Below are 12,129 nucleotides of genomic sequence, written 5' to 3'. Positions count from 1 at the left end.
ATTAGCTGGGTCTGTACCTAAGCTACTTGGGAAGCTGAGGTGGGAGGACTGCTTGAGCCCAGGAGGTGGAGGCTGCAGTGAACCATGATCGTGCCACTGCACTCCAATCTGAGCAAGAGACATGCTCCAACCTGAGCAACAGAGACCCTGTCTGTGAAAAAAAAAAAAAAAAAAATATATATATATATATATACACACACACACACACACACACACACACACACTCCAAATCAGACTCAGCATATACATGTCCATAAATGTGCTAATATTCACTCTAGCCAGGTAGTCCTGGTTTTAAGTATTCACACTAAAATCCCTTGTAGGCCAAATTGCTCAGGTGCTATGCTATAAGAGATTACAGTTTATCTTATCCAAAGGCAGAAACATTTAATTTTCCTTTTTCCTTTGATGGAATTCTTCCTTACCATCAACACCTATTCATTCATAGTACAGTTTTCTGTCTTAACTATTATTGGGTTACTAACAGGAGAACCCACTCTGTTCCAGAAATTGCATTGACATGAGGAATTAAGGAAAAAAAAAAAAAAAAAAAAACATGGAGCCGTATTCTCCAGAAGCTTACATCTAAGGAGATAGGTAAGTAGACAATTTCAACATAATGCATTAAGTGCTATGAGAGTAGTATGATGGTGATAGGTGCTATACGAGACAAAGGTTCTAGGTTAATTGCTTTGATATAACTGCCACCCTTTAACAAGGTTAAACTGGATTCTTTAATGTAGACCTTATTGAGAGTTTCTAATATGTTACTGTGCTTTGTGAATCTTCGTGTGTGGAGTAGAGATCCAGTCTGCCAAGTTCTGCAAACTCATCTGACAACAGAACTCTTTTTCAATGAAATATCTCAAGGGATTTGTGCTCCATAGGACAGAAGATGAGAAGGGCTGACACAAGATTCTCACCTAGTGAAAAAAAAAGTATGTATTTATATTTTTAAAAACTGGTTGGATGGGGGCTTTCTCTCAAATACGTAAAGGACTTTTGAAGTTTTTTTTTTTAGTCCTATGACAGTAAAGATACAGACTTAAAAGGATTTACCATGAAGATTTTAATGACTGCTGGGCTGATTATTAAGCCTGATCCCAGTGAAATGGAATACCTTTAGTCATTTTCATTTTTGGACTGTTTAACAGTTTTTCTCCAAAAGAAATATTTAATGAATACAATATCACATTCCTCTCAGTGCTTCTAATTAACAGACCACTGAAAGATCTTTGTTAAAGGAAAGGCTAGCTTCAGGCCAGAAGGCATTGCAGGATCTAATATGTATGCTACCATGGGTGACCAAGCGTAAAGATAAACTAAGGATTTGAATATATAAGGGCTAATGTTTGCGTCCATTGTTATGGAATTTCTGACGATCACTCTCTAGTCTTTCCTAATATTTGGCCTTTAGGAAAAGTGTTTTGGACTGAATTGTTCTCTCTCCTCATTATCCTCCTTAATGTGTGAAAGTCTCACCTGCTCTCTATTTCATAAAGAGGAAAAACAGATCCAGAGGACCATTTCATGATTCATCCTTTTTCAAAATGTTTCTTAAAACATTAAATACAGTTTTATTATTGTAAGCTGTTTATAATTGTATAAAGGCAGCCATTTCTTTAAGAAAGTCTCATCTTGTTAAAATAAAGATTTAACTCTGACCTGATTTTTAGTTTAAAGAAGTTCACAGCAAAAATCAGGGTATAGAATTATCCATGTATTAAAGAGATGTTGTCTATAAAACCTTATGAGGATCAGGACTAAGAAAAAAACATTCATTAGTCTTTCTCTCTCTGCTCAGCTAGATTTAATAAATGATATGTGTGGGAACTATGCTAAGAACTTTATATGATGCATTGTCTTTGGTCTTTACCATATACTATGGATATATGGGTATACTCCTGGTATACCCATTTTACACATGAAAGAAAAGTAAGGCTCAGAAAGGTTACATAACTAGCTCAAACTGTAATGCCATAAGTGCCAGTGAACCCACAGCCAAGTGTCTTATGCATTATGCTACATTTTCCTCTAACCCACAGCTTTCCTTTGTCTATGTTAAAGCACCTTGAATTTTGACCCCTCCTAGGAGCCAAAGTTATTTCTAAACTAAAACACCAGAAGGTTAAAAATAAAGTCTAAATTTTTTTCAGGAATCCTGAGCGTTAGGGCTGGACTCCCCATCTCACCTGATCCTATACTTTTGATGTTAGCCAGGCAAGGGCTAGGAGGCTTTTTACACTAGGCTTAGTGTAAAAAGCATCAATTCTAGAGTCAAAAAGACCTGGATCTGCTTCTCAGTTTAGCCACTTAATAGCTGTGTAATGTTGAACAATGTCCTTAATTTTCTGCCTGAGCGTTCCTCATCTGTTAAATGGTGCTGGACTGCTTTCCTTCCTAGGGAGCTGTGGCATCAAATGAAGTGCTGGAGAGTGCTCAACAACAGCCTGTTGTTGGCAGCTGTGATAATATCACACAGAATCTGTCTAAAAGGCTACTTTGCTAGAATGGTCTAAGGGAAACTCTTAGCATTGCTTCATCCCTATAGTTTGTGCCAAAGATTAAACTACCCAGGGAAGATAGCAAGGGGTTATTAATAATCAGCCCATTGTCCTTAAAACAGGCTGGGTAAATGCAAATAGGAGAAAGCAAGGGAAAGCAACATCCAGAGTGGGAGGCCATCAGAAAGGGACAGGGGAGGCAGAAGGCAGCCATCAAGAGTGAGGGAAATAAGAGGAGAAAAGCTGAAAGGCTGGACTTCTTTACAGTTCTGCATGAGCTACTGCTCACTCACCTCCACTCTGGTCCCGTGTGACAACTCACTGAGAGGTGGAAATAATGTTCATGAAAAGAGGTCCTGTCTTTGATTTGGGCCCTGAAGAATCACACCTGACGCGCTTTAGAAATGGGTTCAGAGGTCACAAAGCATAGGCAGGCGACACATGTGTGCCAGGCTCTTAGTTTAGGCATTCATTTCTACTAGATCATCTGGGAGACCTTGAGCTAGACTGCATTCTAAAATGTCAAGGACATTGAAAGGAAATACTTTACTTCCCTCACAGGAGTATTGTGAGAATTAAATAACAAAAGGTACCTACACCCCAAGGCAGGCTTGAGGAACCTCATTTTCTCCAGGTGCACAAGAACAGGCCTTCCCCAAGATTGGAGAGAGATCTTGGCCACCCAAAGATACCCTGCACTAAAAGGCAGGCTTCAGAGTTGACTAGACCATGATTCAGACCCCAGCTTTGCCACTTCCCAACCTTAGAAAGTCTACTCATTCATTCTTTTATTCATTCATTGACCACATAGGTACCAAACAAAATGTATTGAACAGAATTTTACTCATGACCTACTTTGCACCAGGGCACAGTGCTAGATGCTGTGGATACAGAGATGAACAAGACCGACAAGGTCCCTGTCCTCATGAATGCTATATCTTCACAGGAAAAGAGATGAACAATGAACAAGTAACAAACAAATGAGATAATTTCAGGTTGGGATAAATGTTATACACAAAATAAACTGGGCAAACTAATGAGGAGTAATCTGGGTGTGAAGAAAGTGGTTATAAACTGCGCGGCGGTCAGGAATGTTCCTTTCTGAGAGGAAGCACTTGACCTGGGATAGAAGCGTGGGAGCCAGCTTGATATGGGAATGGCTGGGGAAGGAGGCACCCCCTGTGCAGAGCACTGGCCCTGGGCCAGGAAAGGCCTTGGGACTCAAGGAACAGAGAGAAGGCCCACGTGACTATGTGGACTCTGGGACTCTGATTGTGGCAGAATGAAAGCAGATGAAGCCAGCAAAGTGGGGAGTGATCCAACTGTGCAGGACCTCAAAAACCACAGTATGGGATGAAGTTTTACTCGGAAGGCCATAGAACAGTTACACACAGGGTAGGGCCAAGATTTGATTTCCATTTCAAAGAAATGATTCTGGCTGCTGCATCTCTCTCTCTCTCTCTCTGGCGTATAGAGAGAGTAAGGTGGAAGAGAAGATCCAGCTACAAAGATATTGAAGTCGTTTAAGTAAGAAATGATGGCAGCTTAGACTAGGGTGGTGCCTGGAGAGAGAGAAGTGGACATGTTTGAGATGAATTTTAGGGGTGTCACTGAAGGGTTTCGTCTGGAATTTGGGGAAGAGTGGCAATGAAACAGGAGGAATCAAACTATTTAAATGTCCTGAAACTTCAGTTTCTTCCCCTAAATTTGGTGTTACTGTAGCGTATTAAGGACTAAACAAGAGAGTATGTGCTGCCCAGCACAAAGTAGGTACTTGATAAATGGCCAGCTTGTCACTTGTTCTGACCCAGGTTGAACTCTGAACCTTCTAGAAGTTCCAGCAAGTTCATTTCAGGACTCAGTCATTAGAAATTCCAACTATTAAAAAATGTATGCTAAGCTCAATAGGTTCAGAAAAATATCTTAAACTGTCATCAGTTTGGAAGTAAAGTTGATACTGAGTTATTAAACCATCCAGAACAGCCAATATGAAGCTTCCAGACAGACTGTAACAGCTGGCAAGTGTTGGCCGTATGCGTATTTGGATGCTCTGTGACTTAAAACTCCTTTCTCAATGGCAAGAATTTTTGGAGAAACATGTACTCTCTGTGGACAGAAACCACATGTGGAAAACAATAGCCTAGGTTTGGGTGTCATAACTCTGGAAAACTCTTGATCTCTGAAGCTTTGACAGGGGTGAGTCACTGACAGTGAAAAAGCTACGTAGGGGCAGGAAGACCATTCATCTAACTCTGTTCCTACCCAGCTGTATGGTCACAGGAACATCTCCCAGCACTTCAGGGAGGGGGACCTGGGCAGGGACACTACACAGACATATCCTTGCACAGGCCTTTGGCTACCACAGAATCTGCTGGGCTACCATGCCTGGTTTCAGTGCAGCTCAGCTGCATATGAGCCTGAAACACATGGTCTTTCTTATTGCGCTCTTCTTTTCTGCTTTTATACTACTTTAGTAAAATACTATATTTTTATAAAATATTATACTTTTATAAAATAACTTTTGTAGTTATTCAGAGCAATAGTTCTCTATGTTGGATGTTACAATACCCTGGTGCACTTTATAAAATACTGATTCCCAGGCCCCACACCAAGAGATTCTGACCTAATCAGTATAGTAGATGCACCACCCAACTGATCCTTCAGGAATGAAGGGCTTATTCTCCCAGTTGCTGAAAGTGTAGCCAGTGGACAGCACTCGACTTGTTAGTCCTGTGGAAAGTTGCCGGGCATTTCAAGGCAATACCCTCTTCCTGAGGTAGCCAGCATCCGATGACCAATCAATATGGGACTGTAAAGACAACATTGCTCAACCCAGGACAACTCTGAAAGGCCACACCAGTTTCAGAGCTCCCTGTAGGTCAGCTGAAGCCTTCCTTGAGAACGCACTGCAGCCTGACAGCTTCTCCTGCCTGATCGCCTGATCCTGCTTCCTTTCCTTCCCTTCCTTCAGTGGTGATCCCAAGAGCAAACCTCATAAGCTTCCTGCAAATAAGTCTCCATCTCAGGGTCTGCTTTCCTTGGTTTGGGGTAATACTTGGACATCAGCATTATAAAGGTCCAGAGGTGATTTTTTTTTTTTTTTTTTTTTAGATGGAGTCTCGCTCTGTCACCCAGGCTGGAGTACAAATCTTGGCTCACTGAAACCTCTGTCTACCTCCTGGGCTCAAACAATCCTCCTGCCTCCGCCTCCCGAGTAGCTGGGACTACAGGCATGCACCACCATGCCCAGTTAATTTTTAAAATATTTTTAAGTAGAGATGGGGTTTTATCATGTTGGCTACGCTGGTCTCCAACTCCTGACCTCAGGTAATCCACCTGTCTCTGCCTCCCAAAGTGCTGGGATTACAGGTGTAAGCCACCATACCTGGCCCTCCCCAGGTGATTTTAATGAAGGAAATAATCCCTGCTCAAAAGTCAGAATGTGACAATCAGTCAACAGACAATTAGTGAGCACCAACTGAGTGCCAAGTACATTGCTAGGTTTTTGGTCCCAGATGGAAAATTGAGAGAAATTAAGAAAACTGACTCTGATTGCAAAGCTAGCAAGTGGCAGACTTGGGGTTTAAAACAAGAGAGATTGCTGTGTCTATTCTCCTAATCACTATGTTACGCTGTCTCCAAGATGATGGAAGCATAGGATGCCAGGGAACCCTAACCTCGCCATGCTGTATAGGTGCGGAGAGTGGGGTCAAAGAAGGATTCTTTGAGGAAGTGAGGTTTAAGCTGAGATCTAAATAAGAAGCGTGTAGGCAGAGGCAACAGGGAATGCAATAATATAAGGTAGGAGAGAGCAGAGTGTGTCCCAGGAACTGATTGCTCAGTGTGATTACAATGGAAAATGCAAGACGTAAACCTGGGGAGGTGGCTGATGCTAGAGCATGCCTTTTCTCTAAGAGCAAAAGGAAGCCAAAGGGTCCCTGCAGGGGAGGGTTGCAGCTTGATAACTCTACTGCTGGACAGAGACAGATTGCAGGGGAGCAAGAATGAATGGCAGGTGGGGATGGTTTTTAATTTCAATTGTCAGATTCAATTTAAAGACCAATGGTTCTCATCCAAGGATAGGATGACACCTCTAGGACCATTTGGAAATGTGTGGAAATAATTTTGGTTTTTGCAGTAATCACAGATGCTAAACATCCAGGAAGGTGAGAAATGTTCTCACCACAAAGGCACAACTGTCCTCTTCAAAATGCCAAGGGGGCCCTCATAGGGAAATTATGCCATAAGCAAAGCACAGAAGGCTTAACTGTAGAAATATAAATGTTCTAAGCCATAACAATGTGAAAGTTCAGTAACTGTATATCTGGGAGAATTTGGGAAGTCAAGGGGGTAAGAGAGGTGAAGGGAAATGCGGGGTCGGGGAGATTTATTCATTTTAACATGGTGGGGTGTCAAGAGACACTGTCTAAAGGTTATGGATCCAAAAATAGATGGTTTAGTATATTAAAGTTGTAAAGGGAACCAAGAAAAAATGTTCAAAATAAAAACAAAACTAAAAATTTTGAGGAAGAGAGAGAAAAGCACAAGGAATAGAAGGAATAGTGTAAGTTCCTTCTCTTTCATAGTAGGGAGTCAGCCAACAGAGTTAAGGTTAATGAATCAAGAAATGGAGGTGGAAATATATTTAGAGTTATAGAGGAAGCCATCAGTGAATCAGGAAGAAAAACCATCAGAAAAACAAGAGGTGGAAGTGAATTTTAAATATTTATTTATTTATTTATTTTGAGATGGAATCTTGCTTTGTTACCCAGGCTGGAGCATAGTGGCACGATCTTGGCTCACTGCAACCTTCACCTCCAGGGTTCAAGCGATTCTTGTGCCTCAGCCTACTGAGAAGCTGGGACTACAGGTGTGTACCACCCAACCTGGCTAATTTTTGTATTTTTAGTGGAGATGGGGTTTCACCATGTTGGCCAGGCTTGTCTCGAACTCCTGACCACAGGTGATATGCCTGCCTTGGCCTTCTGAAGTGCTGGGATTACAGGTGTGAGCCACCACACCCAGCCAAATGAAGCAGTTAGTCTTACTGTTTGTTTATTTTGAGATGGAGTCTTGCTCTGTTGCCCAGGCTGGAGTGCAGTGGCATGATCTTGGCTCACTGCAACCTCCGCCTCCTGGGTTCAAGCAATTCGCCTGTCTCAGCCTAATGAGTAGCTGGGATTACAGGCACATGCCACCATGCCTGGCTAATTTTTGTAATTTTTTTAGTAGAGATGGGGTTTCACCGTGTTGGCCAGGCTGGTCTCGAACTCCTGACCTCAGGTGATCCACTCGCCTCAGCCTCCCAGAGTGTTGTGTGAGCCACTACACCTGGCTGGAAGTAGAATTTTGAGTTCAGCAGTAGGGACTAGTGAGGGAAACTCTGACTTCTCATTTTATCCCTTGTCTTAAATATATTTTTGTATGTTTATTTCAACCTGTATATGTTATATAAGTAAGTGAACTTCAGTTTCCTGCCTTACCCAATGCATGCTTCTATGGTGGATATCAAATGGTTCTTTTACTCTCTGAGAAGCTATTTCTGTGTAACAGGGACCTGCCAAGAACTAAGGGCCACTTTGAGACAGGTAGCCAGAGTTTTCTAGTGTTGAACTGTACTGTCTCCTCATCTGCACTGGGGCTGAATCCATAACTCGTTCTTTCTGAGTGCTGTAAGAACTTCTCTGCCCCCACTGGGTCTAGATCCATTTTTCCCTAAGTGGTTGTGGGGAACTGTGCAGTTGCTGGGCGGCTTGGTAGCTGGCCTCCAGAAAAGAAAAGGGCAAATTCCCAGGGGCACCGTTATCTGCTAGGAGGTGTGCACCAATTCAGATATAAGCAGAGACTCACTGTAAAGGAATGGGCAGATTCCTAAACAACCCATGTTTGTTAATAGAGGATAAAGTGGGGTGGGGTGAGATGAGTGGAGTGATGAGCAGGAGTTAGAATCCAGCATGGCCTGAATTTTAACCATCTAAACAGTGGCTCAGCTGGGTCTCTATTTGCCATTATTTTTTACAGCAACTGGTAAAACTACTCCTCTGTCTTTTTATGTAGCCCTTCCATGGGCTTTACATGACATTGCATGGTAGTTAGTTGCTTATGTATCTTAATCTTCTACCATCTGTGATCTCTTCTTCCTCAAGGGTAGGATCTGAGCCTCATTTTTATATTCCTTGTACTGAGCATGTACCTAATAAACACTGGGTGAGTAAAGAAAATGAATAAGTATATAAATAAATAAATAAAGCCAAATGAATAAATAAAATGCTTATTATATCCTCCTTTAAAAAAAATCAGCATAATAGGACATAGAGTGTAACAAAGATTCCATTACTTTTGGTGCACCCCTGATTGTGGGACTCTGGTATTTGCTTGTGTGTGTGTACGTGTGTGTGTACATGCGTGTGTGTGTGTATTACTATACTTGCAAGAGTTAAATAATTGGTAATGGGAACTCAAGTTAGGCCTTTGGGATCCCTAAGAGGTGCAGAGAAACTTGGATTTCTCCAGCACTAATAAATCGAAGAGGAAAGTTCACTAATGCTGCTGCAAGAGTCCATCTATAAGATGACATTTATAGGAAGAAAGGCTCATTCAAAAATTATTTGATATTGTCTAGGCAATGAGCTTAAAGAGCAAGAGTCTAAGCTAAGGGTAGAAACATGGTACTAGAAACACCTGTTTGCTTCCTCTCTCATCCAGGGAGCTGAGCATTATATCTCAATTTAGTTAGGTGATCAAAGACTGATAGAATTACGCAAGGAACACTTACAACACTATCTACTTAATTTGCATACAAATAAAAAGAAGCCGTTTCTGTAAGATTGTGGTAAAACGCAGATGCTTCTACTCTGCTAGAGGTATTAGAAATTAGTTTAACTCTTTTAGAAATCAGTAAGTCAAGGAGACTGCCGTGCCATTCCTGCCTAGCAATGGAAAATAGTTCTTCTTCTTTCCTAGCAATGGAAACAAAAGACTTTCAGAGGTCTTTGATTAACCATGGTAAAGATTTAATGATGTCCTGGCGGGTTTTGTAATGGACTAAAAGTAACCAGGCAACATTGTGATAGGAGTGGTGTACTAGATTTCTTTAGCAGGAAGTTATAGATGGACACAGCTATGATTCTATCCAGATGGTTGTAACTAAGAGAAGTTCAGGCTATGAATGTCTGTGCAAGTTCTACTGTTTCCCCAAGTTTGCAGCTTCCCCAGGGGAGCCTGCACTTTGGGTAACTCCTGAATTTGAATATGATAGTCTGATTCATTCATTCATTCATTCATTCCTTCCTTCCTTCCTTCCTTCCTTCAACAATGTTTATTGAGCTACCACTCTGTGAGTTATCTGTTTGAAGGACAGCACTTTCTTATTTTTCTTTGGGACCCTTTCTTACACAGACAGGATACTCAAGAGATATTTGCCGACTGACTGACACAGGTTGAAACAAAATGGATTTTTCCCACACTGGTTTCATTCTGAGTTGCAGTTGACAGAATTTATTGCATCTGTAAAACTTCTTTAAGTTTATGAGTTGCTAAGCTTGAGAGATTACAGCTTTCTTTTCCATTCCCCTTGCAATAAAGATCTCTTTTTATATTCTCATTTCTATCAAAATCAGATGCTGACAGTTACCTTATGTAAATTCTCTCTGGCTAGGGCAGTGTTGGTTCTATATTTTTTAATGAGCTTTCTCATCCTGTGTTCAGCTAGAGCCTTAGGTTGTTAACCTTAAAGCCTCAATGCAGAACCAGGCTCACTGATTTCACCTTTTCAAAATACTAGCATTCCCACTAGTGTGTGTATGTGCATTTGAGAGAGGGAGGGAAAGAGAAAGAGAGAGACAGAATTATGATTAAAGTTTCAAACTAAAGTTCAGCTGTTGAACTTGGACTATTCATGTACTCCCAGTCTTTGGATTAGTCTCAGGGAATTTAAGAGATAAACAAAAAGCAAATTCTAGGTGGCTGTGATTCAGAGACCCAGAAAACAGAAAATAACTGAAGGATTAATCTGTATATGGCTGGGAGTAGGGTGTGAGGGTGAGGCCGTAGGCCTGAACAAAAGGAAAATAATATCTCACCAGTTGACAGTAGCTAGATGGATATTCACAAACTAGTCCAGCAACTGAACATGGACACAGGACAAATTGGCTCTACTGTACCTTGGTAGGCATGGGCTTCTTAAAGGTGATTTCAGCTTGCATCCAAACACCCCTTGGGGACTCCAACACGGACCAAATCTTCTCTTGAACCACATGGTTCTCTTCAAAGATGTAAACGGCTAGGGTGTCACTCATTTTTAAAAATCCATAGATGGCATAATGAAAACGCAGACAATACTGTAGGTTTCCTGGTAGGGAGGGCCCATAGAGCCTTCCAATGTAGCCAGGCTGAGATGTGAACTTCGTGTTGGCTAGCAGGTAATACCCTGCAAACAAGATAAAGCATATCAGCAATGCAAAATAATCCAATCTAGATTAGCAAGTGGTAAAATGTGATTAAAGTAGTAGAACTAGACAGCAAAGACTACCAGCTATGCTCTAAATGATAGAAAGCATTTTCTAATGTCTGTGGCTTAAGTGACAGAAAACATCCATGCGCCTCATTGAAATGAAACCTCATTTAATTCTAAGTAAACCTTATAAACCAGTACAGATTTTCTATAGCACATGCCCAGATTTCAGTCATTAATTAGGATTTACACTTTTCACAAAACAAAAAGGATGAAATCGTCTTGGAGATACCAGCTGCTTGGGTCAACCATCTGACTTAGATTGTATATTCCGAGGACTGAACCATAGTGAATGGAAGGCCCAGGGCAGATTTTTTCTTATTATCTCTTTAGTGACCTATAGAGATGGCAGGATTTCAGGCTGGCCTGGCAGTCTTTGTGGAAGTTTGTGTCTGGGCAGAGCCTACTCCTCTCTTGGTCAAATGTTAAACCTGCCCTTGAAGAGCAGGTTTTTCATCAGATAGATCCTCCCAGGTGCTGAAGATCTGTGTTCTTCCTTTATTCCTTCTAAATAACAAAGAAAAATAAAATTTGGAACCTCCCCCTCCCACCATCCCCATGGTCAATTTAAAATGAGTTCCTGTATCCTGGAAAGCCTGGGCCGAAAAGAAACAAAAACAAAAACAAAACCCACCTTCTTTTTCTCTTTCTTTTTTCTGCTCCTCCTCCTGTCAGTTTTCTTTTGGGTGCCTCAGTCTTTGTATACTGTTTAGTTTTACCCAGTTATTTAACTCAAAAGAAGAGAAAGATATGCCAGAGCTCTCTCTCCCTCCATACACCAAGAGGCCATGTGAGGACACATGATAAGGTGTCCATCTGCAAGCTAGGAAGAGACCCCTCACCAGAAACCACCCTGATGGCACCTTGATTTTGAACTCATGGCCTCCAGAACTGTGAGGAAATAATGTCTGTTGTTTAAGCCACCCAATCTGTGGTATTTTGTTATGGCTGCCTGAGCAGACTATTATGGGTGGCCGTACAACAGCCAGAACAACCTTTTTGAAACCTGAGTTTCATCTGTGTTTTTTCCGCTTAAAAACTGTCAGTGGCTTCTCATGTCCTCTATAATAAAATTCCAAATGCTTCCTGTGGCCTGCCACACCCAGGATCTAG

General features: G+C 41.5%; 1 protein-coding gene across 2 annotated transcripts in view; it reads right to left on the bottom strand.

The window, feature by feature from the left end:
* The window catches only part of MAMDC2 (MAM domain containing 2), a 177,494-nt gene that overhangs the window by 62,968 nt on the left and 102,397 nt on the right, over positions 1–12,129 (bottom strand). For both annotated transcript variants that reach the window (XM_005581898.5, XM_045373130.2), the window contains exon 9: positions 10,667–10,932. In XM_005581898.5, the coding sequence (XP_005581955.1) occupies positions 10,667–10,932 (266 nt within the window). The remainder of the gene's footprint in view (positions 1–10,666; positions 10,933–12,129) is intronic.

The sequence above is a fragment of the Macaca fascicularis genome, chromosome 15, assembly GCF_037993035.2.
Source record: "Macaca fascicularis isolate 582-1 chromosome 15, T2T-MFA8v1.1".
Lineage (NCBI taxonomy): Eukaryota > Metazoa > Chordata > Mammalia > Primates > Cercopithecidae > Macaca > Macaca fascicularis.
This window is presented reverse-complemented; position numbering and strand designations above follow the sequence as displayed.